At 32.6% G+C, this 25,953-nt stretch overlaps 1 protein-coding gene across 1 annotated transcript in view; it reads right to left on the bottom strand.

Annotated features, from left to right (window-relative positions):
- Positions 1 to 25,953, bottom strand: part of LOC145248170 (tRNA (32-2'-O)-methyltransferase regulator THADA-like) — a 165,857-nt gene that overhangs the window by 123,110 nt on the left and 16,794 nt on the right. Inside the window, exons 3-8 of the mRNA XM_080110009.1 lie at positions 21,864 to 21,988; positions 15,244 to 15,410; positions 12,985 to 13,017; positions 9,163 to 9,211; positions 5,444 to 5,631; positions 2,261 to 2,349 (exon numbers count right to left, since the gene is read on the bottom strand). Coding sequence (XP_079966135.1) covers positions 2,261 to 2,349; positions 5,444 to 5,631; positions 9,163 to 9,211; positions 12,985 to 13,017; positions 15,244 to 15,410; positions 21,864 to 21,988 — 651 coding nt within the window. The remainder of the gene's footprint in view (positions 1 to 2,260; positions 2,350 to 5,443; positions 5,632 to 9,162; positions 9,212 to 12,984; positions 13,018 to 15,243; positions 15,411 to 21,863; positions 21,989 to 25,953) is intronic.

Below are 25,953 nucleotides of genomic sequence, written 5' to 3'. Positions count from 1 at the left end.
AGCTTAAGAAATTGAAATTAACAAAATCTTGCTTAATTGGCATCTGTTGACTATAAATTAAATTTAATGTAAATCTGAAATATTTTGAGTTTTTGTAACATAGCTGTTAGGCTCAATACATGTTTGTTACAGTTCAAATCTTTCTGACCCTAACACTGTACGGCACAATTGAAAAGGAACAAACAAAAATAAATAAATCTCACTTTTCTTTCTCTTTTAACTCCAGTCGTTTATTACCGTTTTTCTTTCTCCCCGTCTCTATGCCAGCTTAAGTTTTTCACTGCCACACGTCCATTTCACCTGGCCATGGACGGCCCGTTCTCGCCTTTACATGTCCATTTCTTTCTTCAGACACAAGCCCGAGCACATTTGCCAATTTGCATACGCATTCAAATGCTGCTCCTGCTGCTAATACAATCGCTTGACACCCATCCTCCGACTGCTGCTGATATTTTCCCATGTGCTGATATGCGGTTTGTTACATTTTCAAATGGAATGTTGTGTCCATATACCCTCTAAAACGCATTTAAAATACTCCAAAGAAACAGAAATTTGGGGAATATTTATTAATTGATAGCTATTGTTAAAATTTCACACCTTAATTATTCCCTGAAGGACTACTATGCGCTTTTTACCTTGTTTGTGTGAAACTAAATCAAACTAAGTAAAACCCACTTTATCCACCTTTATGCCTCGCAAATGCATTTCAAAATTCATTATGATCATTTAATTTTTGTTTTATTTTCCTTCAAAGTTTTTCAACATTAGCCCCTCCTCCTCCCCGCCCCTACCTGTGACTAACAGTTAAACTATGGAGATACATAAATATTTAAATATTCAAATGTTCTATTAAAGTTCTTTATCTCTCAAACACTGCAATAGTAAAAAAATTTGATAACGTAATTTTCCTCTCTCCAACTGACCATTTTAATAGGTGATGAGATGATTCTAATATTTTCTCCAGATTCAGTAACAATTACAAATTCTTTTCTCCATTTCAGATTATGATTCTTTTAAATTTCTTAATATATAGTTGTTTTTTAGGGGAGGGGGGCAGATTACTGCAAAACCCATCTAATATATGCATATATTTTTGCAAACATAAAAATACACTTGTTGAGGGTAATCTATTAATTTTAGCTTTACTGGTAGTTTAAAATCAATAAATATTTATCATCTATATATTAATATGATAGCGTGTGTTTTCTGTGTCACACTTACATCTGGGTCATTTAATCGTTATGTACTTCCATTTCTTGTCATAAATAATTTTACCAAGAATTCCTTATAAGTTTTGGTTTCAATTATAGCTAATGGCACTCCAATCTATTTTTTTTTTTTTTAAATAATTTTATCAAGAATTCCTCATAAGTCTTGATTTTGATTTCGATTTTAGCGGATGGCACCTTAGTAATCTATTTTTTTATAAATAATTTTATCAACAATTCTTCATAAGTTTTGGTTTGATTATAGCTGAAGTAACTGAAGTTATATATATATATATATATATATATATATATATATATATATATATATATATATACATACATTCATAAGTTTGGGATTCGGTTTCAATTCAAGCTGATGAACCCAAGTCGTATATATTTTTGAAATCGCAACTTTATAATACATAAAAATCTATAGAATATTAACTCTATAATAATATATACGAAATCTGCAAGAATTAAAATATTATATTTAAACATATTTTATGATCTGGCTACGCTGGCGTCCCTGCTAGCTTGGATAAATACTTTTTCAGTTTTAACAAAATAATATCAGAGCGTCTCCATTTATGCTGAATATCTACAGAATGCCAACATCAATATATTACATATTAATCAGTCCCCAGCAGAATTTCCACAGGTCCTGCTAGTTTCAGTATTAATACAAGTCATGAAAACTTAAATTTTAAATAAAAACAAACCAAAAAAAAAATAAAATAAAAAAATAATAAGAATCGTTTTCAACATCGTAAAATAAACACATAATTTTTCTTATTCTGATACTTCAGAGAGTTCCGACTTATTTTTATTCCCAATTCCGATTTATATCATTCCAACACTAATATATATACTTAGTTATATTTTTGGAAAAAAAAAAAGAATTCCAGCAGAGTGCTCTATTATAAGGAAAAAATTTCCAAATAAGAGCATGATATTTATATTTTTAGATTTATTTTATCTTCTCTAAACTTTATGAAAACATAAATATATATATATATATATATATAAGAGATAGATAAATTTTCAATTCTTACCAAGAAAGAAAGCTCATTTTTGTTCCATAACTGCAACAAGGTAACCAAAATCATGGCACCATTGGTTTGACAATCAACCAAAATTCTTTCTGTAAGAAAAAGAGAGAATGAAGAAGTTAAAAAAATGATTGAACTTTAATTGATCAGTCAATTGTTTCAGATCTTAGCAGTCCAAATATACAAAGACATGGCAGAGGTATTTTGAGATAATATCTGTCTTGGTCACAATAGTAGACAGATGAATTTATGCTGTCACTACATCTTAGATTAAGTCTCAGAGTATGTGTACCATTTAAAGATTCTTGATAAATTGCAGAAACGTATCTGTAATTTGATTGGGTCGACACTTTCTTCTTGACTGCAACTTCTCACAGATGTGATGTTGCTAGGCTCAGTCTTTTCTATAAATACTATTATGGCATTTGTTTCTCATAATTGACTGATCTATTCCATGCTTCCTTTGTTCCGGCTCGTTTGACTTGTTGGTCTAGAGATCTCCATGAATTCACCGCTTTAATACCTCATTGTAATACAGCTTCCTAATCCAGTAGTTTCTTCTTTCCAAGGACTGCAAGGTTGAGAAACTCTTTCTGCTCACCGTTATCCTTCTACTCACAACGTTGGTCTTTTTAAGATTAAGGTCAATAGGCATCTCCTGTCTTTGCAATCATCATCTTTCGTTCATGTTAGTTCCTTACATCAAGTGGCTTCATGCCTTGTCCAGAGCGATTTCCATAAAAAAAAATGTACGAGAGAGAAAAAAAATTGAGGTGTTAATTCTTCAACAGTAAAAAAAAAACTTATCACGTGCAAGTACATCCTTATATTTTATTCACCTCTCGTTCAGAACGTTAGACACAAGGTCAAGTGTGGATTTCATAAAAATGGTTCTGTGGAACAAACTGGATTTGAACTTAGTTTCCAGTCTGTGTCATTAACCACTTAGCCACCATTATTCAGACTAATATAACAGAGGCATTTTCATTTTTGTACTCTAAAATTAAGATTGCGAGTGTTGGTAGCAACAGTATGTTCCTTGATGTTTTCTTCCAACGCGAAAAAAATTGATAATAAATTGCCATAACTTTATAAAGCAGGATTGTTGAGTCTATCATTATAGCTGCATGTTTTCTTCTAGCAACTTGGCTTGAGTTAAATTAAAACTTATTTCATTCCAACTTCTGCTTTCTGTTTAGCAAAAATCGTGTATACAAAGGAAAAATTTCAGTTTAATTTTAAAATGCTACATGAAAAAATCTTTACTTTGATATGCTTTTTTTTTATAACTAGCAACACCCTTTATCTGGCATTGCCCGGTGGTATAAATTATTTGACAGATAAAAAAATAAAAACTGGCGTAAATGTAGTCAATTCCAAACTGAATCAAAATTAATGAAAATGAGAATATTTCTGGATGTAATTCAGGCTTTGAGTGTAAAAATGTGTTTTATATAAAAAGAAATAGTTTTTATGATTTGTTAGTCTGTCAAAGCGTTCGATGGTTTTCTGTTACTACTCAGGTAGAGACAACAACTTGCATTCGTTTGCGAAGAGATCAGTTCATTTTATCACTACATAGTTTAGGAGGCTGAAACCATACATAATAAAAAAAAGAAGCTGCGATGAAATTTGTTATTGTACGAATATGTAATTAATGGTAATGTAAATAATGCAAAATGGTATAATTTACGACGCTGAAACCAACGAAGCAAAATCATTTGCAGTAGATGTAAACATTACTAGAAGAAGCTGTCCTAACTTATTTGTACCAAATTTACGATTATTTATTTGTGTAACTTATAAGTAAATGTCATAGTAAGTTTTTTGTAAACATTAGTATGTAACATCACGGAACAGTGACAATAGGAAATTATAATTGATTTAAAATAATGAGTGCCAATAATGTGTGTGTGTGTAATAAAAGGTGAGTGTATAACTACGTAAAGTTATGAATATAAGCAGGGTAGAATTTTTTATTTGGTTTACTACCCATAAAAGTAATGATTTGTGTAGATTGAGATGCCATATTGAATAATGTTTGACGTGTTCGCTTTTTTGTAAAAATGTGTGTCATCCGGAATAATAGAATTTTATGGTCTAAGCCAATGAGAATAGCCGAAATGTCAATGGGAAGAAATCATTATTTTCGAATAGTGAAGTGTAAAGGTAGTTGTATGTGCATGAGTGTTTCATCTAGTTAATAACAGTGTAAGGGCAATATAGCTAAATAATTACTCTGTGTTGACTGGGAGGACTTTTGATTTAGAGGGGAAAATATGAACTACTTTGTCTAAAGATCTTGACACTCGTGATGATGTCGCTTGTGAGAACTAAGGTAGGATTTTATTATAACAAATGAATGTGTCTAGAACAGCTTTCAAAAGTTACATAAGATGGTAGGTAATAGTTTAGGCATAATAAATTTGTAGGTGGCATCTGTTATTGCAAATCTACTGTAATTTGGTCCAGAGGGGAATTTCTGCACTCATTTTATTATATATATAGATAAAATATATTAAAATCAAAACATTTATTTGAACATTTTAAATGTGTTTTTTTTTTTCAGAATGGTTATATCTATAAAAGTGAAATTGTCTATGTGTGTGTGTGTATACATTTCCCTACCAAACTACTCTGTCAATTTTCAGTCTACAGACTCAAGATTTGACATAAGAGCTATTGAGATTTGGGAAAATCTTTTTAAATCGGTTTTTGGCCAGAAATTTGGCTATCAAGGGGTCAAAGTTCCATGATTTGACATTTGAAAACTCTACCAAACTCCTCCGTCAATTTTGGGTCTAAAGACTTATAATTTTAGATGTAGGTTACTTGGACATTGATCAAACTTTTTAATTGAATTTAAGCCCAAAGTAATAAATGTTAAGGGGGACAAAATTGGGGTCAAAATAAAAAAAAAAATGACCTCTGCAGTCTCTACTAATAAAACAATGATGATGCGGATTTTTAGTTATCAAGTGACATTTCAGATATATATCACTAAGATAACCCAGGTAGCAACCCAATTTACTAGCTGAAGTAACTAAAGTCATGAAAGAATATCAATAGCAAGAACTGTCTACCCCCCCCAAAAAAAAAACCTTATCAAAGAGAAAAAAAAAAAAAGATATGAATTAATTAAGTAGAAAAAAAAAAAAGGTAGGAATGAGGAGGAAAATCAATCACCTTCTTGAACAATTTGGCTCGCCAATTGTACAACATGATTCAATAACAAATGTATTTCTTCATTCTCAGAAATAAGAATATATGTGAAAATGTCTGAGTACTTTTGCAATATTTTATTGATGGCTTTGCAGGACACAAGGCAGTGATGCATGAGTTTATTGCTCTGGACAACAGGCAGATCTAAACACCTGTAAGAAATAAGGAACAAGAGAGAAAAACAAATCAATTTTGAAATTATACATTATATCATTATATAGAAATGTTCAAATGTATTGAACGCAAAGCTAATATTTTTTCAAAATACACATATAGAACTTTTTAAGTGAAATTATATAAACATCATAAAAATCCAATGCAGATTAATCTACATTTCGACAATATTAACTGTCTCTCCTCAGAGTCAGTCTTGAACTCTTGAGGAGAAGATTAATATCGTTGAAATGTAGATTAATCTGCATTGTTTTGTTCTGATGTTTATATCATTTTTTAATGTATTTTTGCATTTATTTATATCTCTCTCTATATATATATATATATATATATATACATATATATATATATACACACACACATTTGCATTCCATTGACCAAAAAGAAAGAATCAGTTCATAATCATATTCGTTATTCATTTTACTGAATCCCTATTTTCTTCTTTAACATATTAAATGTGTTTGACAATCCATAATGAAAAATATTGTCTTGAGTTTACTTGGCTGCTCATCAGAGATAATCAAATATCAGTAAATAATGACACAATGTCAAAAAAAAAAAAGCCAAAAACATAAAAATCTCACTTAAAAGACCCCCCCCCAAAAAAACTGACATTACTTTAAAGGTCCTCAAGTTGCCATCTTAGATTTTATCAGCAAAACTAAGATTTTGAATTTTAGCTTTTGAACTCAAAATTTGACAAAAAAATCTCAATATTTATTCAGTTTACATTTTTCTTTATACAAACACTTTTGTATACACATTTGCAGACATATTTTAGTTCATTTTGAGACATGTGAAAGCGAGAACATTTATTTTAATCTTCAACTTTCAGAAAAAGTGCTAGAAACTGTAAGCAGCCAAGAATAGATTGATAATTAAATCAGCTTTTATACACCTAACTTTTTCCCTCCTCCCCAACACAACACAAAAAAAAAACAAACAAATATGTAACATTCAATAACAATAGTTATATAATTTTTTTATCAACACAAACATATATACATACACTCGCTTGCCATACAAATTGGATCCACAACTAAGTCATATTTGAATTTCCTTGTATCTTACCCTCCTCAAAAAAAAAGAAAAAAGTTTACTTTTAGATTTTATAGTAATAAGCAAATATATATGTTTAAAAATTATTCCTATATGACTTTATATGCTAGCATATCACAACTAGTCACACAAATTGAATCCACAATTAAATCAGATATCTATATAAAAATATCATGCAAACATGTATACATGAATTTCTCTTTTTTTATTAATCTACATGCAAGTCAAATTAAACATGCAAATTTCCTTTAATAAAAAAAAAGTAAAAAATTAATTATAGATTTTATCGCCGTTGGCAGAACTCAGATACAAGAACATATTTTGCTCATTGATAATTCCTGTGATGCAAAACAAGTCCTATCTATTCACAGAAGAGGCACTGGCAGCTGCCACAGGTGATAGTAGGTGGGTTCATAGCTTTCCTTTGGGCATTTTTTTTTTTTTTTTTTTGTTTTCAAAGATTTCAGTGTTTTCATATATTGTTTTTCTCGAGATCTCTTTGTTGGCTGCATTGACTTCCCAGTTGTTTGTGTTGAAGCATGGATTTGAGCTGATCTTTAAAGCGGCATTTTGGTGAGCCATGAGGTCTGGTTCAAATGGCAAGTCCTGAATAAAGAACTTGCTTGGGTAGGCGATTGTCAGGCATTTGGGCAAGGTGTCCAGCCCAGTGTAGACAGTGTCTTGTTATCGTGTCTTCTATGTTTTCCATCTCTTAGCCAAGGAGAACATAGGTATTTGTGATTAAGTCTTGTCACTTTTTGTGTTATTGCACATTTTTGCTTGATGAAAATGTTCCAACACTTTTGAGCCATCTATAAAGTACTCAAGTCTCACAGGCATACAGCAGGGTTGAGATCATGATAGGTTTTGTATCAGAATGTGTTCAATAAGTATCGATAATCCAAAAAATGCCATGAAAGAAGGAGCAGGTGATTTTCGTTAAATTAACACCTTATACAGCCTAACATCACACATGTATTTGAGAAGTTTTATTACCACATAAGCAGAAAGGCCTGGGTTATAAAACCAACAGTAGGTTCTTTGATATGACAGTGGGTTCGTTCAAAATGAATGTTTCTGTTTAAAGCACAATTGAACCATGATGCGTGACTTTCATTTTAAACTTTAATTCAAGCTATTATACATAAAATAATTTTATAAAATTAACACTAAGTTCTCTACAGTGCAATGTAGACTACAATATACTGTGAACTAAGTCAATGTAGAGAGGCATTTGAGACTTTTTTCTGGTGCACTGCGATGGGTCCCCAACTAGAACATGCAATAAATCAATTTGATTGAAAAATAGGCAATTTTAACAATTTTGATGACAATAAAAATATGGGAGTGTGATTATGATTCAATCCCAGGCAATGTCGGGTCTTCCTGCTATACACACACATAAATAAAATTTTATGCATTTTTATTCTTATATAATTCTATATGCTAACACATCACAAAATAGCTCTTAAGAATAATCCTTTAATAGTATTATTATACCTATTATTTATTTACTTATTATATAAGTTAATTTATATTAGTGAAATAATAACTGGATTGTGTCTACATTTTGTTATTAGGTTAATCGATTTTCCACTGGAGAGCCATGAATTTAATAGCTGTCATTTTTTTTTTTTTTTTTTAAAACCTCCGAAACATCTACATGGTAAACAGCTGATGATCCCAGTTTCAGATTTCACACTTAAACTATCAAATATCAACACTAAAACATACTTAATGTATTAACCTCCCTCCAATATTTCAATTCCAGGATGGGTGTATGGAGTAGAAATATTGAAAACAAAAAATATTTTAAATATGTTTTTTGGTAATATTTCGATACTTTATTTCCTCAATCTATTCATTCCATACAAACACCAATTTATTTCTGTCAAAAATTTATTTTCCTTTTAACAAAATCCTTTATATGCATGTGTGTGCATGCACATATATATATATTATCGGTTTGTTATTTTAAGAGATACTTCTTTTTCAAAAAACCAAAAAGTATGCTGTAAAAACAAAATGAATTCAGGAAAGCTGTCACGCACACAAATAACGGGGAGGGGGGGGGCACTTGACTCTTGAAAATTAGCAATAGTGGTTCCATTTAAATAACTAATTTGTAAGCCAATAATCATAGTTTCTTCTCTTAGACTGCTAGACTTTGAAATTCCCTCCTTCTATCCTGCTTCCCTGACTGTTAACATGCAGAAGTTTAAATGTAATGTGAACAGATATCTTGCTGCTCAACTCCCCATAGTCCTCTGTTAGACACAATCCCAATTAAAACCTCTTATGTTCCAAGTGACAATATGCCATTTTTGGTGTGAAAAAGGGTAAAAAAATAAAATTACAATGCATTTTTTTTAATATCCAATTGGGCAAGGTGTATTTATTACTTTAAATTATTTATTATTTTAAATACACAAGCAGCAAATAATATTCACCTGAAAGTATCCAAAAACTTTTGGAGGGCCTGGGACAAGAAACGCAGCCCTAATAAAAAATTTAAAAAAATGATATGTACATCAGAGTATCAGTGCATCATTTATAATTTATGGTTATTTCTTTTTAAAAAACAACAAAAATTTACATTGCAAGAATTTTATGATTGAGCAAAGCAGACGTTGGTCAAGTATCGAGTTGAAAAATCAACTTTCAAATCATTTTTTCAATACAGAAACATTGAATATTATTATTTAATGCCAAATCCAATTATTTTGATAAAAAGGTTTTCATGCTTCAAATTCTTTATATTGTTAAATGTTTATTCATGGTGTTTGGTTTAGTTGTTTTATAGAGGAAAATTGTTTTTGAAGAGCATAATTGAGTTTTGCAAAGGAAAAGGAAAAAAAAAAAGTCAACTTTTAGTTCAAATTATAGGTCAAGAGGCTAGTACCTTCAGACAAGCTGATCTGATAACACTAAGAGAAGGAAATCTTCAGTGACAAATTGCAAAATAAAATAAAAGAAACAAAAACAAAACAAAAAGAAAATTATTGGAATTCTTTTGAGATGAGTAATTTGTATATTTTATTTATTTGCGGACTATTATCCTCATCACAACGTTTTGGCCCCTAACTACCAGTAAAACTATTTCTCTGGTCTTCGTCAAGTTGTTAACCGCGACAGGATAGGAATTCTTCGGGGGTCACGGCGCAGTGGATAGAGATGTTGAATCTCTAGTTCCAGGTAAGCATTGTCTGAAGATAGTGGTTTCAATCCTACCCAAAACCGGCCAGAGGATTAGTTGGCCAAAATGTGGTGAGATGACAACTACAGAAAGTAGTAATTACTGAAGATGCAGTTGAAGATTCCCCCTTGCAGTTAACAGCCTGACAAAGGCCAGAGGAATAATTGACTGAAACGTCGTTAAACAACAACTATAAAAGATGAGGATAATAGTCCGCAAATAAATAAAACAAACAAAAAAAACAAATCACTGAATTTCGTGCAGAATTGATAACAATGATAATTATCATCGTATTCGATTTAACATCCGTTTTATATCCTAAAATGTATTGGCCGGCTTTAAGAACTTCTAAGCTAAACTATCTCTGGCCAGGTCTTTATTTATCCCTCTTTCAAGTTCATCCTTATCGTTTCCTCCCATCTTATCCTTGGCCTTCCCCTATGAACTGAATCTGCTACCTCAACTGTTCTACATCTACTAATCCAAGAACAATCCTCCATTCTTTTAACATGGCCATACCATCAAAGTCTCCTGTTCTGCACACTTCTCCCTATATTGTCCACATTTAATTTTTCTCTGAGGTCATCAGATCTAAGCCTGTCATTAGTAATCACATCATATCCATTGTATCATTCTCGTATCATTTCTTTCACTGGCTAGGTTTCACTTCCATACATCATGCATTGTAGACATGCCTGATAAACTCTTCCCTTGGTTGACAAAAGCAATGCTCTGCTAGTTAGTAATGATAGAAGTGCCCAGAATTTACTCCATCCTCTCGCAATTACATTAGGTTGTAACAAAAAACTTCAATTAAATTTTACAATAATCAAAATACTTGGGAAAATTTTTTTTTTATTACGTGAGAGTTTGCCCTGTGACTAGTGAGATAACATGGATGGACAACGAGGGGGTTCGAGGATAGCATTAAATACACATTTGAGTGGAAATATAGCAAACTACTCACACTTCACAGTATTTTGTATATCTACAAAGGCACCATTTGCATGGAGTATTGTTTCCATATTTGGGCTGGTGCGTTTACCACTAGTCTCTCCCTTTCACAGGGTTCAGAAAGAGTTTCCAATCTAAGAGACCCATCACTATAAAGCAAGCTCCCACCCCTGTCCCATCTCTGCAATGTTGCATCCCCGTGCCTGTTTTACAAGTATTTTAATGGAATGTGCATTGATGCACTCGCAGCACTTGTATCCTCTTACGTACATACCCCCAACTAACCCAGAAAAATCCCACACCTTCACTGTAAAAGTCCCCCATATGCCAGAAAGCCTTCTACTCTAAGAGTTTGTACTTTTGAAATGTTCAACTTTGGAATTTCCTCTCAGTTTACTGCTTTCACCATGACTAATATTTGTGCAAAATTTCAAAAACATCCAATGCATGATCATTGAGAAAGGTGTGAACAGATAAACGATTTGAGGGCAATTTTACCTCTATAATACCCCCTAGGGGTGGCAACCAGATTTATCCTGGAAAATCTATTCTGACAAAAATTTACTTTCACCATGACTAATATTTGTGCAAAATTTCAAAAACATCCAATGCATGATCATTGAGAAAGGTGTGAACAGATAAACGATTTGAGGGCAATTTTACCTCTATAATACCCCCTAGGGGTGGCAACCAGATTTATCCTGGAAAATCTATTCTGACAAAAATTTACTTTCACCATGACTAATATTTGTGCAAAATTTCAAAAACATCCAATGCATGATCATTGAGAAAGGTGTGAACAGATAAACGATTTGAGGGCAATTTTACCTCTATAATACCCCCTAGGGGTGGCAACCAGATTTATCCTGGAAAATCTATTCTGACAAAAATTTACTTTCACCATGACTAATATTTGTGCAAAATTTAAAAAAAAAATCTGGGGCATGGTTATTAAGAAAAGTGCATACAAACAAATGGAATTAATTTGTCAGGGGACCAATAAAAGAGACTCGACCTGTAAAGTGAAGTGAGGATAAACCTAGCAATAAGTGTAACAATGAGGATGAACAAGGAATAAGACAGGCATGAGTAAGAATTCTAAATACTTTTGTCGTTTAGCGCAAGTGAAGAGACTGGATGCACATTTTCGTCACTCATGAAATGACTCTGCTGAGAAGGGCATCATCTTAATGAATACAACATCAGTAAGAAATGGCAAATAAAATCAATACACTATAGTCATATAAATAGTGTTGGGACGATTATTCGGAATTGAGAAAAAAAAAAAAAGAAAAAAGAAAATCGGAATTTTTAGGGGTATCCGAGTCAGAAAAAATTATCCATATTTTCTGATACACCAAAATTCTTTTTACTGTTTTAATTTCTTTGTCTAAAACAAAATTTTTCATGGCTTGAATTAATCATATAATGATGAATATTTGATTTTAAACTACTAGTAAAAATAAAATTTATAGATCACCAACAAATCTATTTTCATGTTCCTGAAAACACGATTACATGTTTTTTTTTTTGCGGTAATCTGACTCCTCCACCTCCCCAAAAACCAGCAACTTATAGTTAGAAATTTCAAAAGAATTGGAATCAGTATCATAATATTAAAATCGTCCCATCACAACATAAGTTTTTATTTTTAGAAGAAAACAGGATTAGCAAAGGGCATGTCAATTTAATCTGATTGCTTAAAAACAAAAATACAGAAAAGTCTTTATGAGGGAATGAAAAGATCATGTTTAAAAAAAATCACATAAATTAATCAAGTAGTTTTAGCTTTATAAAAGAAATGATTTTAAAACAATTTTAAGCAATAAATGATTAATCATAGATATTACAAGGCTGACCTTGCAAGTTGGAATTATTCTTGTGTTATCTTCCTTTTTTTCTTTAAGATAGCGACGTGAAACAGTCCTTTCTCGTTTACTCATAAATTTGATTTTCTTAGTTAAAAATAAAACTACTTGATCAATTTATATGACTTTTGGAATATGATATTTTGCTTTGTCACCAGCACATAAATCATTACAGATTTTCCTTTATTTTTGTTTTCTTTTTAATATGGGGGGAAAATTCTGGATGAACCAAGATATGAAATGAAATTACTTACCACAGAGAGAAAATGGTTTCAAACATTTTTCACCTGCAAAAAGAAATATATTAAAATTAAAAAAAAAAAAACAAAAAAAAAAAAAAACGAAAAAAAAAAAACGAAAAAAAAAAAAACAAATAAAAAAAAACATGACTTAATGAAAAAAGTTAAGATTTTGATAGTGTACTGCTTCTAGGTTGCATGTATGTTTCATGGAAATATGTGCAAACTTTGATGGTCAGATAAACTATCAACAATTAATCCTCTGAAGCATGGTATTTTCTTTTAAAACACAGGTTTATTAAATTTAGAACAAGGTAAAACTGAAAAGAAATGGAACCATTGTTTCAGAAACACGTAAATACAAAAAGAAGACAAGGCACAGACGAGGGGTTTACTAAAACCCAGAGAGAGAGCCGTAAACTTAATAACATTGCAAAAAAGGAGATATTTAATTGTAGAAGTTAACACAGAAAATGAAAATATACAAATTATGTTCAGTGATAACTGATTTACAAGAGGGGTTAAATGGAGTCTCATATATGCTGAAAAAGTAAACAAAGCTTGTCAGATAAAAATAATGCTAAAAACATATCATTATTTAATTCTATTGTTAGAGAGAAGAAAGGCAATATTGCATACTGACAATGTTCAAAATATCAGAAGATTTAAAGAGATAGAAAACTATGGCATGTAGGCAGCTACATGTAAGATATTGCCGGACAATGCCGAAAGGTGTACTGGTCGATGATTATTATGCTTGCTATAATATTTGTAGAAATAGAATGTTATAGCAAAATAAATTATTTATGTTAAGATGTTTTAATAGAAAAGAATGTTAGAACACAAACAATAATTTAAAAATAGGTCTGACTTCTAAAGTCAGATGTGGAGGTCACTTAAGATGACATAGATTTTAGGAGAGAACTTGAAAGGCATGTATCATTTAGTCAAGAGTTGGGAGTCAGAGAGAGCACATCTAGTCGGTAGCCAGAGGGAGAAAGACTGTTCACCAAGTAGGGGAAAATGTCTAATGTAAAAATCTAGGACCAGCATTGCAGCTTTCCAATGGCGGAACCATTCTGTAAATAAAGCTGCTGTATATACCTACAAGACTGAGTTGTACAAATCTCCACTTGCAGCTTTTCCGAAAATCCATCAAATCAAGACCAAAGATGAACCAGGTACGTTTCTTCATTGGCCAATGTAAAACCCCAGAGACTATTATTTGTCCCTTAATGTTATCAGTTATATGTCTTGTTTAAACATTTATATGTAGACAATCAAATTTTATATATATACACACACACACACATTCATTAGGAGAACATTTTCTACCATTAGATGATACACAAATTTAGACATGTATATATATTAGTATTGGGACGATTAATCAGAATTGGTATCAGGAAAAATTGATGCCTATTTTCTGATGCCAAAACAATTCTTTTAATTGTCTTTTTTTATTTGATTTTGTTTAAAGTAAAATCTTCCACTGCTGATAATAATGATGAAATAATAAATATTTATTGATTTTAAAATACCAGTAAGATTAAAATCGATAGATCACTCTCCACAAGTGTATTTTGATGTTTAGGAAAATATCTGCATATTTAACATGTGTTTTTATGAAAATCGGGGAAAATAACAATCTTATAATTAAATAATTACAAATTTTTAAAGAATCGGAAAAACAAACAAAAAAAAAGTAAAAAAAAAACAAACAAAAAAAAACATGATGATTCAGAATATTGTTTGCAACTGATTCAATGCAACAAAAAAGGAGTTTCAATATGTGACAATGTATGAAACAGATACACCACTTCATTCCAGAGTCAAACTGGCAGTCAGCTAAGTGAACAGCAACAGGCAAAAGTCATCCAATGCAACCAAAAGGTAAGGTTTTGACCTCTGTATTTTAGGATGCACGAAGTATTTTGGTCATCAATTATTTTGAGAAAAAAGAAACATCAATGGTGAATATATATAATTATTGACGCATGTGAAGAAATTACAAAAAAAAAAAAAAGAAAAAAAAAAGACACAAATGAAAAAGAAAAAAAGTTTTTTCACCAAGACAATGTACCATGTCACAAGTTGATTGCAAAACTACAGCTTCTTTTTATAACAAACACAGGTATTTATATGGATCCAAATCATAGTGTCAAGTGAGATAAACTTTGCACCAAAGAGGCATAACAGAGAGAAAGTATTTTTTTCCTTTCTTTTTTAAACACGCAGAAGAGCAAATCCGTTGTGTATGGATTAAATACTCACCTAATGGAAAATTTTCAAAGATGCTCAACATTGCATCCACAACTGCCCTCAAATATCTGTGATAATCTTCATCTTGCGGATACTGATCCCAACAAAGCAGGCGTTCAATTTCATCACTCAAACATGAAGAAACATAATCATGATCGTTTGGAAAATTCTGGAACAAGCTGGAAATAAAATGTGTTGGTAGAGATTTAAATTTTTTAATGTTATTTGGTGGTCAACTGTTGCACAATAAATTGGAAGCGCATTTGGCTGGTTGGCTTTATCATGTGACAAAGTTTTGAAGCAGGATTTTAGTTGTTCAGAAATCTTACTGAAGAAACATCCAAAATATTTGATTGTCATAAAAGACAGTTGTTTGTATGTCCAGCTAAAACCTCAAATATACACAACAAATCCCTAAAAAGTTATCTTTTACCTGTCTGTTTGTATGTCCAACTAAAAGCCAGTTTTTAAATGAGTTCTTCAAATCTAAATTAATACAAAATAACCCGATTTCACAAATCGATAAAAGTTCCATTATCGTATTTTAATTATGAGGGAAAGTTAGAAGCTGGAACATTCTAACTCAAGGTAAATAAAGCCAAAAACATCCACGCATTAATAAGTCCTTCTTACCTTTTCTTTTTTTTTTTAAATGGAGAGTAGATAATGCATGTGGATGTGTTATCGGCAGCTCCAGTAACTCTTGCTTATCCTTTTTTGTCCTTCAATCCTCATTTCCAACGAGTGATTTTTCTGACAAAGGGTGAAGAAAAAGCTGCTTTCCAGGTCAGTAGTACTTTGTGAACAGTAGCCTGAGATGTCGGAAATTTTGTTTCTATGTCTATCCTTGTGGCCATGTCAATTAGTAAGAATGTTAGAGGTAAAACGTTTCATCTGGGCTGACGTTATCCGCCTGATAGTCAGGGACCCGAACCTTGGATTAACCACCAAGGAAGCTGTGCTATCAGCAGGTGCAAAGTACTGGGGCTGCTGTATTGCCATTTGGTGAATAGATTCTAAACCATGCAGTAGTTTCTGGGGGGGGGCCTCTTGATGCCATACTATTATTATGCCTTTACTTTATCATGTGCTACAAAAAAAAAAAATTTCCTGTCTTTTTCTCTCTTACTTTCCTGCTCTAACCAAGTCTGTCGACCTGTTCCACAAATTCCCAAAACCTCAACATGAAATATCTCCACAAAAAAAACACGAATAAACCTAGAACCCCATCCTCCAACATCAGGGGTCTACAATCCAACCTTCCAGAGTTTGAAACCCAATTACAGGAGCTGAAATCAGACATATTATTTCTAAGCAAAACTGGTATAAGGCCGACCACTTCCGCAGATGAGTTCATAATTATAGGATACTCTAACAACATCTAAATCTGACCACCCTCCCCCAAAGATCGCCATGGGCATGGAATATGTGCCTACATTAAAGATGGCTTTCCGTGTGGTAGGGATATCTCCAAAGAAGACCCTAATTTACCTTATATGTGCTTCCGGGTTGCACTTGCTTACATCACCACATTTATATTTGCCCTCTATCGCCCCCACAACAGCGGGATTACTATCTTTAAGAGCATATCTGAGAAAATAGACCAGATCCTGTCTGCACATCCCTCGGCTAACATTCGCATTTGCGGTGACTTCAATGTCCATAATGTGGAATGGCTGACCCACTTTAATAAGACAGATGATGAGGGGTGGTTCCGTCATGATTTTGCCATTGCCTATGACCTCACTCAGATTATTCACAAACCCACCTGTGTGCCCGATACTACCGGTCAGTAGGCAAGCCTTCTAGACCTTTTTCTCACAACTTCCCCTGAACTATGTTCATGCTCTGTTCTATCTCCTCTGGGATCCTCCGACCACTCCATTGTACCAGTTAAGATAAAAATGAAATGTAATAAGTCTTCAGACATACCTCTCCACCGTACTGTATATCGATACTCTATGGCTGACTGGGATAGCTTCTGTACATTCATATCTGATCTACTTCTGCATTCCATGTTTAAAAAAGTGTCCTCTATAGTATTAGACCTGATCGAATGGTTAATTGTAGGTATAAACTGATTCATACCATCCAAAAAATTCCAACAAAAACCTAACAGCCAGCTATGGTTCTCCCCAGAATGTGCTGCTACCATCGCGCATAGAAATCACTTTTTCTATAGCTACCAACGTAATAGATGCACTGAGACTAAAGCTGCTTTCAGGACTGCCAGCAACCACTGTAAGAGAGTAATAAAAAATGCGAGAGAACTATATGCTCAGTCTGTTAAATCCAAAGTAGCTGAGCAGCGGCTTGGTTTTGGCAAATAGCAAACAGAATCCTGAACAGAAGCGTGCGTTCTATCTCAACCATCATTAATGGACCAGAGGTAATCTCGTCAGCATCAGACAAGGCCAAACTATTTGCCAAGAACTTTGGAGCTAATTCTACCCTATGTGACGAAGGCTATCAACTCTCCGTATTTCCTCCTATAACAGACAACATGCTATGCAACATACAAATATCTGTGCATGAGGTCGCCAAGATAATCAAGAACCTTGGTTCCAGTAAAGTAACTGGCCCTGACGGCATTCCAATTATAGTGTTGGAAAAAAAGCTTCAACCAGAACTTGCCCCCATACTTACAGAACTGTTTAAGTGTTGTCTTAAGGAGAAGTGCTTTCCAACACCCTGGAAAACCTCATCAGTATGCCTTGTATTTAAGAATTCAGGTGATAAGTCATCTCCCTCTCAGTACACACCAATAAGTCTCCTGTGTGCCATGAGTAAGCTGCTGGAAACCATATTAAATAGAAAAGTAGTCAAACACCTCAGCAGAAATAACCTTAGTGACACGCAATATGGTTTCTGTTCTGCTAGATCTACAGCAGATGTGCTAACGGCTATATCTCATAGGATTAGTGAATCTCTCGACAAAAGCTTCCTTTCTAGGGCAATTGCTCTTGACATATCAAAGGCCTTCGATAAGGTATGGCATAAGGGCCTACTTCACAAGATTTCCAGCTATTGTATAACTGGAAATGTTTTCTCAATTATTAAATTGGATCTCTCTAATAGACTCATAAGAGTAGTGGTTGATGGGCAGAAATCAGAGGTCCACAGTATTAATGCTGGAGTCCCTCAGGGGTCCATTCTGGGCCCAATTCTCTTCCTGATCTACATCAATGATCTCCCAAAACACATACTTAAATCATTCGCTGACATCTATGCTGATGACACGACCATCTATGGCAACACATCAAAGGCCGTAAATGACAATGTTCTCTCTGATTCTCTCTCCTCTGATCTTGAGCACGTGGTACAGTGGGGGAAGAGATGGCTGGTTACTTTTAATGCATCTAAAACCAAGCTCCTATCTTTACATCATCAACACTGATCCCCATCTGGCATCAATTGAAATGGATGGCTCTCGTCTTGGGGAGGCTCCATGTTTTTACAAGCTTCTGGGTTTGACCTTTACTCCTGATCTGAAGTGGAACACTTACATCAAGTCTGTTGCCAAGGTCGCTGGGAAAATGGTGGGATCCTTCTACTGCTCCAGAAGATATCTCACTACTGATGCAATTCTCTATCTATATAAACAGCAATACACATGGCCGTTAAAACGCTTTGGATACCCAGATTTCAAGGGGTTTCTGCTAAAATAGTCATATTTTAAAAACCAAAGCACTTTAAGTTTTCAAAATACCACCGTTCTGTTCATAAATGAATATACTTTCAAAATGAATTAGTAAATAATAACATACATTATATATTTTTAGAGTTTTAAGCAAATAAAGTGATAAAAATGTGAACATCATAAAACGGCATTTTCGGTAAGATTTTGTAACGGACCCCCCCCCCCCGCTGATTTCTAAACATTCGTACCGTGTTTCTGTGAAGAATTTTTTAATGAAATTTGGAAATTAGCCAAAAGAGATGTCATTTTTAATAATTTCGAGTGTCCGAAATTCATTTCACGACTCGTTTTTTTGTTGCGTTAAAAAAAGATTTCAAAATGATGAGTATTGAAAATTTTGGAAAAAATTTTCTTTGAACACTCACTATTAAATAAAACAATCTTTTTACTATGTTTTTTATTCGTTAAAAAGATGATTCGACAGTGTTTTCTCTAGTGGTACGTAGCAATTTAAAAACATAGTATCTGAAAAAAATCGTTATGAATTTGAATCAAGACTTCTGTAGTAGTAGTGATAGTAGCAGTAGCAGCAATAACATGGCGTAAACAGACGTTTTGTTTTTGTTGTTTATTTTTATTTCAAATCGATTTTTTTTTTTAAATTGAAAATCTGCTTATAAATAAAAACTCTTACATGTTTAGTTAGAGCTATTTTGTTATCAACAATAGAAATATTTTTAAAAATTGGGTAGTAGTAAATTTTTAAATATTTTAACAAATGAAAATGTGAACTATCATTGTTTTGGTTCACGTGTACAAACGATACACACACTTCTAATTTTCGTCCCTTAAAAAATGTTTTCAGTGAATTATTATTGAATGGAAACTAATCTACCCGATTATTAAAAATAAAATAAAAAAAATAATCAATATTTAAATATGTGTAGGAGGTGCTCAGTTAAAAAATAAAAACGGTAGGAAAAGACATGAAATGTTATTAAAAATCAAAATAACATTAATTCAAAATTTTTAACAATTTGTCAGCTTTAGCAAAAACTTGTTTCTTTTTTTTATATTTAAATAGAATTTAAATACTTGATATTTTTCCAAGCATCATGTTTTCTGTTAGAGGGATCTCACTTTTTTAAATAACATTTATTTTTTGTCTGTTTATCATAATTCTTGTAAAGTTTCACAATGGGTATCAAACACCCTCTTAAAAAAAACAAAAAAACTTGCTTAATTCTATGTCTAATCCTAGGTATGAGTGGCAAGCCTCCTCCTAAAACCTTTAGCCTTAACAATAACGCTAAGTACAAGTGGCAGAGCTCCCCACTAAACAAACTTCCTCTGTGAGTTCATGTAAGCGTAAAAAAAAAAGCATAAAAAACGTTTAAATGAAGTACACATGAATAATCTACCATAAAAAAATAAATTGGTCAACTGTCCTAAAACGCTAGGATCATCTGGAAATGGTGAATTATTTTACATTTATGTGAAACCAACCCCCACTCTAAATTCTAAAATTGTTTTTGTTTTGTTTCTATCAAGTCTTCAGGATGTTCACACATAATTTTCCTTAGCCCTATCATTAACCAAAGTCGGAGTGGCAACCTCCCCACCTTCTCATAATTGCACAAAGACCCTCTTAAAACCATGCATAATTGCCTTTTAGAAAACAAACAAACAAAAAAACACCCAGGATTTATCTATCATAGAAAAAAAGGGGGGTAACTGCCCTAAAACGCTTGAATAATTCAAAATGGGAAATCATTTTACACTAAATTCTAAAATAATTTTTGTTTATCTTTTATTAAAGTTTTTCAAGTTGTTCACATGCAAATGCCTATAAAGGTAGAATCACATATTTTGGAGAGGTGGTCAGATGGGGAGGGGTAGCAGAAGGTATTAATCTACAATAATACCAAAGAAATATTGCAATATATTCATTTTTAACCAATCCTAGTTTCGATTTCAGTTTTTGGCACATAAAATGCATTACAACTAAACTTTGAGTTCTCTAACTTCTTTTGTTTTAATGAATACATGGCATTTTTAAGCAATCGCAGCATATTTATGTGCATTTATTGTAGATTATTTGGAAACCATTCATTTCTGGAAATTTTCAGTAGCATATTCAGATTCCTTGCACAAAAATACACTTATATGGAAAATTTCATTACTTAGTCTTGTGTTTTAACAAAGATATAGCATTTTTACTGAAAAAGTAGTGCAAAAAATGTGACAAAATGCATATGGTCTTAAAGAGGGAAAATATCCAAACACGCAGGGCATAAAAATAGTCATAACTTCCTTGATTTTAATTGGATTTAAAAAATTTTAAGATTCTTTCTTAGCTTATCAAGCTCTTTTTATATATACACCAATATTGAAATATTTTAAATTTAAATTTTTTCATGTGTATTGCTAATATAAAAGCCAAGTACGTCCAAGGATGGAGTACTGCTGCCACATCTGGTCATGAGCTCCTAAAAACAGCCTATCCTGCCTTGACAGAGTACAAAATAGACTTTGTGGGGGATGCTCTTTTCTCTTCTCTGCATTTGCCTGTTTCCCACCTGACTACAACTTGGATGCCTTCAAGTCCAACATAAACAAATTGCTGATGAATCGCCCCCTTAAGTAAGACACTTAATCAAATCTCCAATACTAACAATTACTATGATACTATCCCATTGATTACTGTTCTCATGTGGGAACATTATAAACTAGATGTTAGGTCCTACACTATTAATCTATTTGGTTTCTATGCTTATTTATCATGAAATAAAATTATAGTGTACAATAAAAATACTAATTGTTTCTGATAAGCAACTTTTAAGTTAGTAAATATTCTATTAGGGATAGGATCTTTTTATTAGTGGAGTAATCCTGTTAAAGGGGTGGCAACCTTTCCTAAACCATGATGTAGTAGCTAATAAAAAAGGGAGAATTTGGGTCACCCTCGACTATGATCAACTGCTTTATTTACCTTCTTAAAATACTTTTGAGCGGGTGTCGACTTGGATAACGGAGATAGAGTCCAGCAAGAACCTTAATGCAAGCAGAAGTTGTAGTAGATTGGAAATTGCCAGTTTCTTTCAATGCATCAACAATCTGAAATGAAAAGAAAATATATGACTCAATCTTATTCTGACATTATTTATGACAAATATTGTGATCATTCTAATCTATATAATCAAATTATGCATACGTAGGTATTAATTCCATAATGCATTACTTTCCATTAAAAAAATAATGTTTTAATGAATAAAAAGAGGAACTGGCAGCCATGTTTTTATTTTTAAGCCATTTTCAAGAACTTTAAATATTTAGTTGTCAATTTGCGGCAATTTTTCTTGTTTTCACGTAATGCTCAACACTATATAAACATTTTAAACCGAGTAAAACCACTAAAAACTTTTCCAGATAGGTAGAAGAGTAACTTATCTTGCCTTTGAAAACATTTTGGGCCAAGATCAGTGTAGTATCTGTTCTGATGCTACACTTCATCTTTTTTGTCCTCGTTCAGTGGAGGAGAAATCCTTTATGACCGAGACAATTTTCATTTTTGTTTCTATTGAGAGTGTCCCTTCTTGGGGTGCTGGATTATTCCCACATTAAAAACTAACCTTGTGTCTAACACTACCCTCGTGAGGAGGCAAGTAAATAGGAACATTTATTTGTTATACATTTGTTTTTCGACCATTTTAAAAAAAAATGTTTCTGGATTATAAAACAAGCCCCCAAAATTAATATTTTAGAGTAGTTGTTTCCAATCTTTTTTACATGGTGACATACTGAGTTCTTTAAATTTTTATGACAAGCCGATCAAAAAATTTTTTTTTTCTACTCTAAACATTCTTCGCAATGAAATAATAAAAAACAAAATAAAGATCATATTAGGAAAATTTGGTGGTTGTTTTGATTAATACACGAGTGAAGTAACAGAAAAATTATTTGATATACTTTTGTGCACATTAAAAAAATTACAGAAAATTATCAGGTAGAATTTTAATAAAAATAAAATTATTTTATTAACTGAAACAAATACATTAAGGACACTACAAAAGTTGTAAAGAAGGCAGATTCCCTCAAGCCTGAGCGGATCCTGTATCTCTACAAAGCCATCATTCACCCATGCATTCACCACATCTGATCTGATGCATCTAATCACTAGATGTTAGGTCCCACACTATTAACCAAACTTCAACCCCTGTCCTATCACCATAAATGGAGCATCCCTGTGCCCTTTTTATGAATAAAAAAATCAAGCAAAATGACCTTACCACTCCCTGAATTATCTATAAACCGACAGATACGTTCAGTCACAACTATTAATAGATCAGCTGTTAAACAAAAATCATGAAAGTCATACTAAAGAGATTCAGACTTTACAGAAAATGAACAAGGTTGTTGTTGACCAACCTCTCAAAAACTTTGCTGATAACAGTGCAAAGACCAACAGGACGATATTTAGTTGGGTCAGACCGATCACCAATATTTTTAAAGATATGGACAATAGAGGACTCCTTCAAACAAGAAGGGAAACAAGACAGACAAACAGAGTACATATTTTCGATTTTTCTTTTTTTAAATCCCTCGATACAGTTTTGAGAAAATTATTTTACTATTTGTAAATATTAACTGAAGCAAATACATTAAGGACACTACAAAAGTTGCTGTAAAGAAGGCGGATTTCCTCAAACCTAAGAGGATCCTGTATCTCTACGAAGCCATCGTTCACCCATGCATGGAATATTGTAGCCACATCTGGATGGATGCATTTACCACTAGTCTCTCCCTCTTAAATCGTACCTTTTCTACAAATACTTTAATGGAATGTGTTCTGATGAACTCATTGCACTTGTACTCCTCCCACAAACCGGTCTAACAACAAAATTCCACCTCTTCACCATAGAGGCCGCTAGATACTGAAAAAGCCTTCTATTTTAATAGCTTCTTCCCTTGGATTGTTAGACTTTGGAATTCCCTCCCTGCTTCCCTGACTATACTAACATGCAGAAGTTTAAATGTAATGTGAACAAGCATCTCGCTCATGTATGTACATCAGGGTTTCCCAAACTTTTTCAGGCTGGTGCCCCCTTAGCTTCTAAAATAGACTGCTAGCGACCTCTACCTCATAAACACATGTAAGCTTCTTTTTTTTTTCAAAATGAAAACAACCATATAAACAAAATATTTAAAAACAATGGTATAGTACACAAGCTTGACTGTTAAAAAGGAACACTGACAATTGCTTTTATCAGAACCAGGTTAGTTTCGGTTGGATGTAATTAAAAGATGAGAATTACAAAATTAAGAACAGGCACTGCAACCCAATATCTAAAGCTGCAATAGGAGTGTTGATTCCTTCGAAGTTCACCAACATCATGCGGACATAAATTTTATGTAATTATTATATATAGATATAAACGAGCATATATATCTATACTCCCATAATTTTTTTTTTGTGTGTCATATTAAAAACACTTTTTGTCTATTTATTTAAAAAGTAAATACAACTTTGTTATATATGGGTTATGGAATTGCATTCATCTGCAATAGATCTAGCTAATTTGCATAATCTTTTAAACGCAATATTTGCATAAAAAGGTTTTAATAAACACAAACCTCTTTCTTTTATGTATGCATATATATATGTTTACAAAATTTTGCTTACCAAACTCCTGTCAGTTTTTGGTCTACAGACATGAAACTTAATATATAGGATATTCGAACCCATGTGAAACTTTACATTTGGGTTTTAGCCGAAAAAAAATCGGTGCAAAAGTGTGAAAATTAGAAAAATGGAATTTGCCAGGTGAAGATCAAACGACTGCATTACGAATATGCATGTGCAACGAAATAGCTACCGGTTGCTTTAATTTTTAGCCTTACAGCAAACATGTCTTCATAGCTCAGGCATTAGCATCAAAGGAAAATGTAAATCATAAGCTAAACGTTTTGATTCTCGGTGGTGGCGCACGAGTCATTTTTTATGTCGATTGATTGGTTTTATGGCATATCAACCTATGTGGTCATTTAATGCCAGAGTCTTTTATATACATTAATAGTTATAAGTTTTATGTATGTATCTGGTGTTCAGTGTCTATGTTTATATAGTTAGATAAGGTATATTTTTTTTAATTTTGTTGAGTAACCCTGTTATCTTCAGATATTTGAGAAGAGTAGTCGGGTCTACATGAGTGAATATGTCTGTTACAGTTTTTTCATTATATAGATTCAGTCGTTTTGTTTTCAAGTCTTCGCATCTTCTTAATATGTGATTTACTATGTATGGTTCCTGGCAGGATGTGCAAAGTGGGGCTTCTTTTTTGAGTAGGTAGGAGTGTGTTATAGAGGTATGACCTATTTGGAGTCTTGTTATTATAACTTCCTCCTTTCTGGTCATTCTTTTGTTTGGTTTCTGTTTTCCTATGGTTTCCTGGATTTGGTATAGCTTGTTTCTAGTGCAGAAGTTCCACGACGCTTGCCATGTGTTTCTAATATATTTGTTAATGATTTGTTTTCAATCGGTATGGAGGATCTTATCATTGGTTATGGTCAAATTTAATGCTGTTTTTGCTGCTTTGTCAGTTCTATTATTACCCTTTATGTTGATATGACTGGGTATCCAACAAAAGAGAATGTTTTTATCATTAGGAATATCATCAAATCTATTTAGGGTTTTCGTGATTATTGGGTTCGTTGGTTTCCTGTTTTCCAGTGTTTAGAGTACTGATTTGGCATCTGAGCAGATAATGAATTGTTTATCTTTAGAAGATTCTATAAAATTGGGTGCCATACCAATAGCTGATACTTCAGCACTGTAGATCGATGCTTTGTCTGGTAATCTTTTGATTAGGATTGTTTTATTGTGTATGGCTGCACATCCAATATTATCTCCATCTTTTGAACCGTCTGTATAAATTGTTGAGTGTTTGGAATACTTGTCTTTAATTATTTGGAATTTTTCTTGATAGATGATTGGATTGGTTTTTGTTTTAGGGTATTTAATTAGGTCTGATATTATTTTTGGTTGTTTTGTCAGCCAGGGGGGATATTTAGGTTTTACAGAT

This window comes from Euprymna scolopes, chromosome 26 (genome assembly GCF_053919585.1).
Source record: "Euprymna scolopes isolate OS-2025 chromosome 26, ASM5391958v1, whole genome shotgun sequence".
Classification (NCBI taxonomy): Eukaryota; Metazoa; Mollusca; class Cephalopoda; order Sepiida; family Sepiolidae; genus Euprymna; species Euprymna scolopes.
Note: the sequence above shows the minus strand (reverse complement) of the source record. Positions and strands in the feature narration are given on the sequence as shown.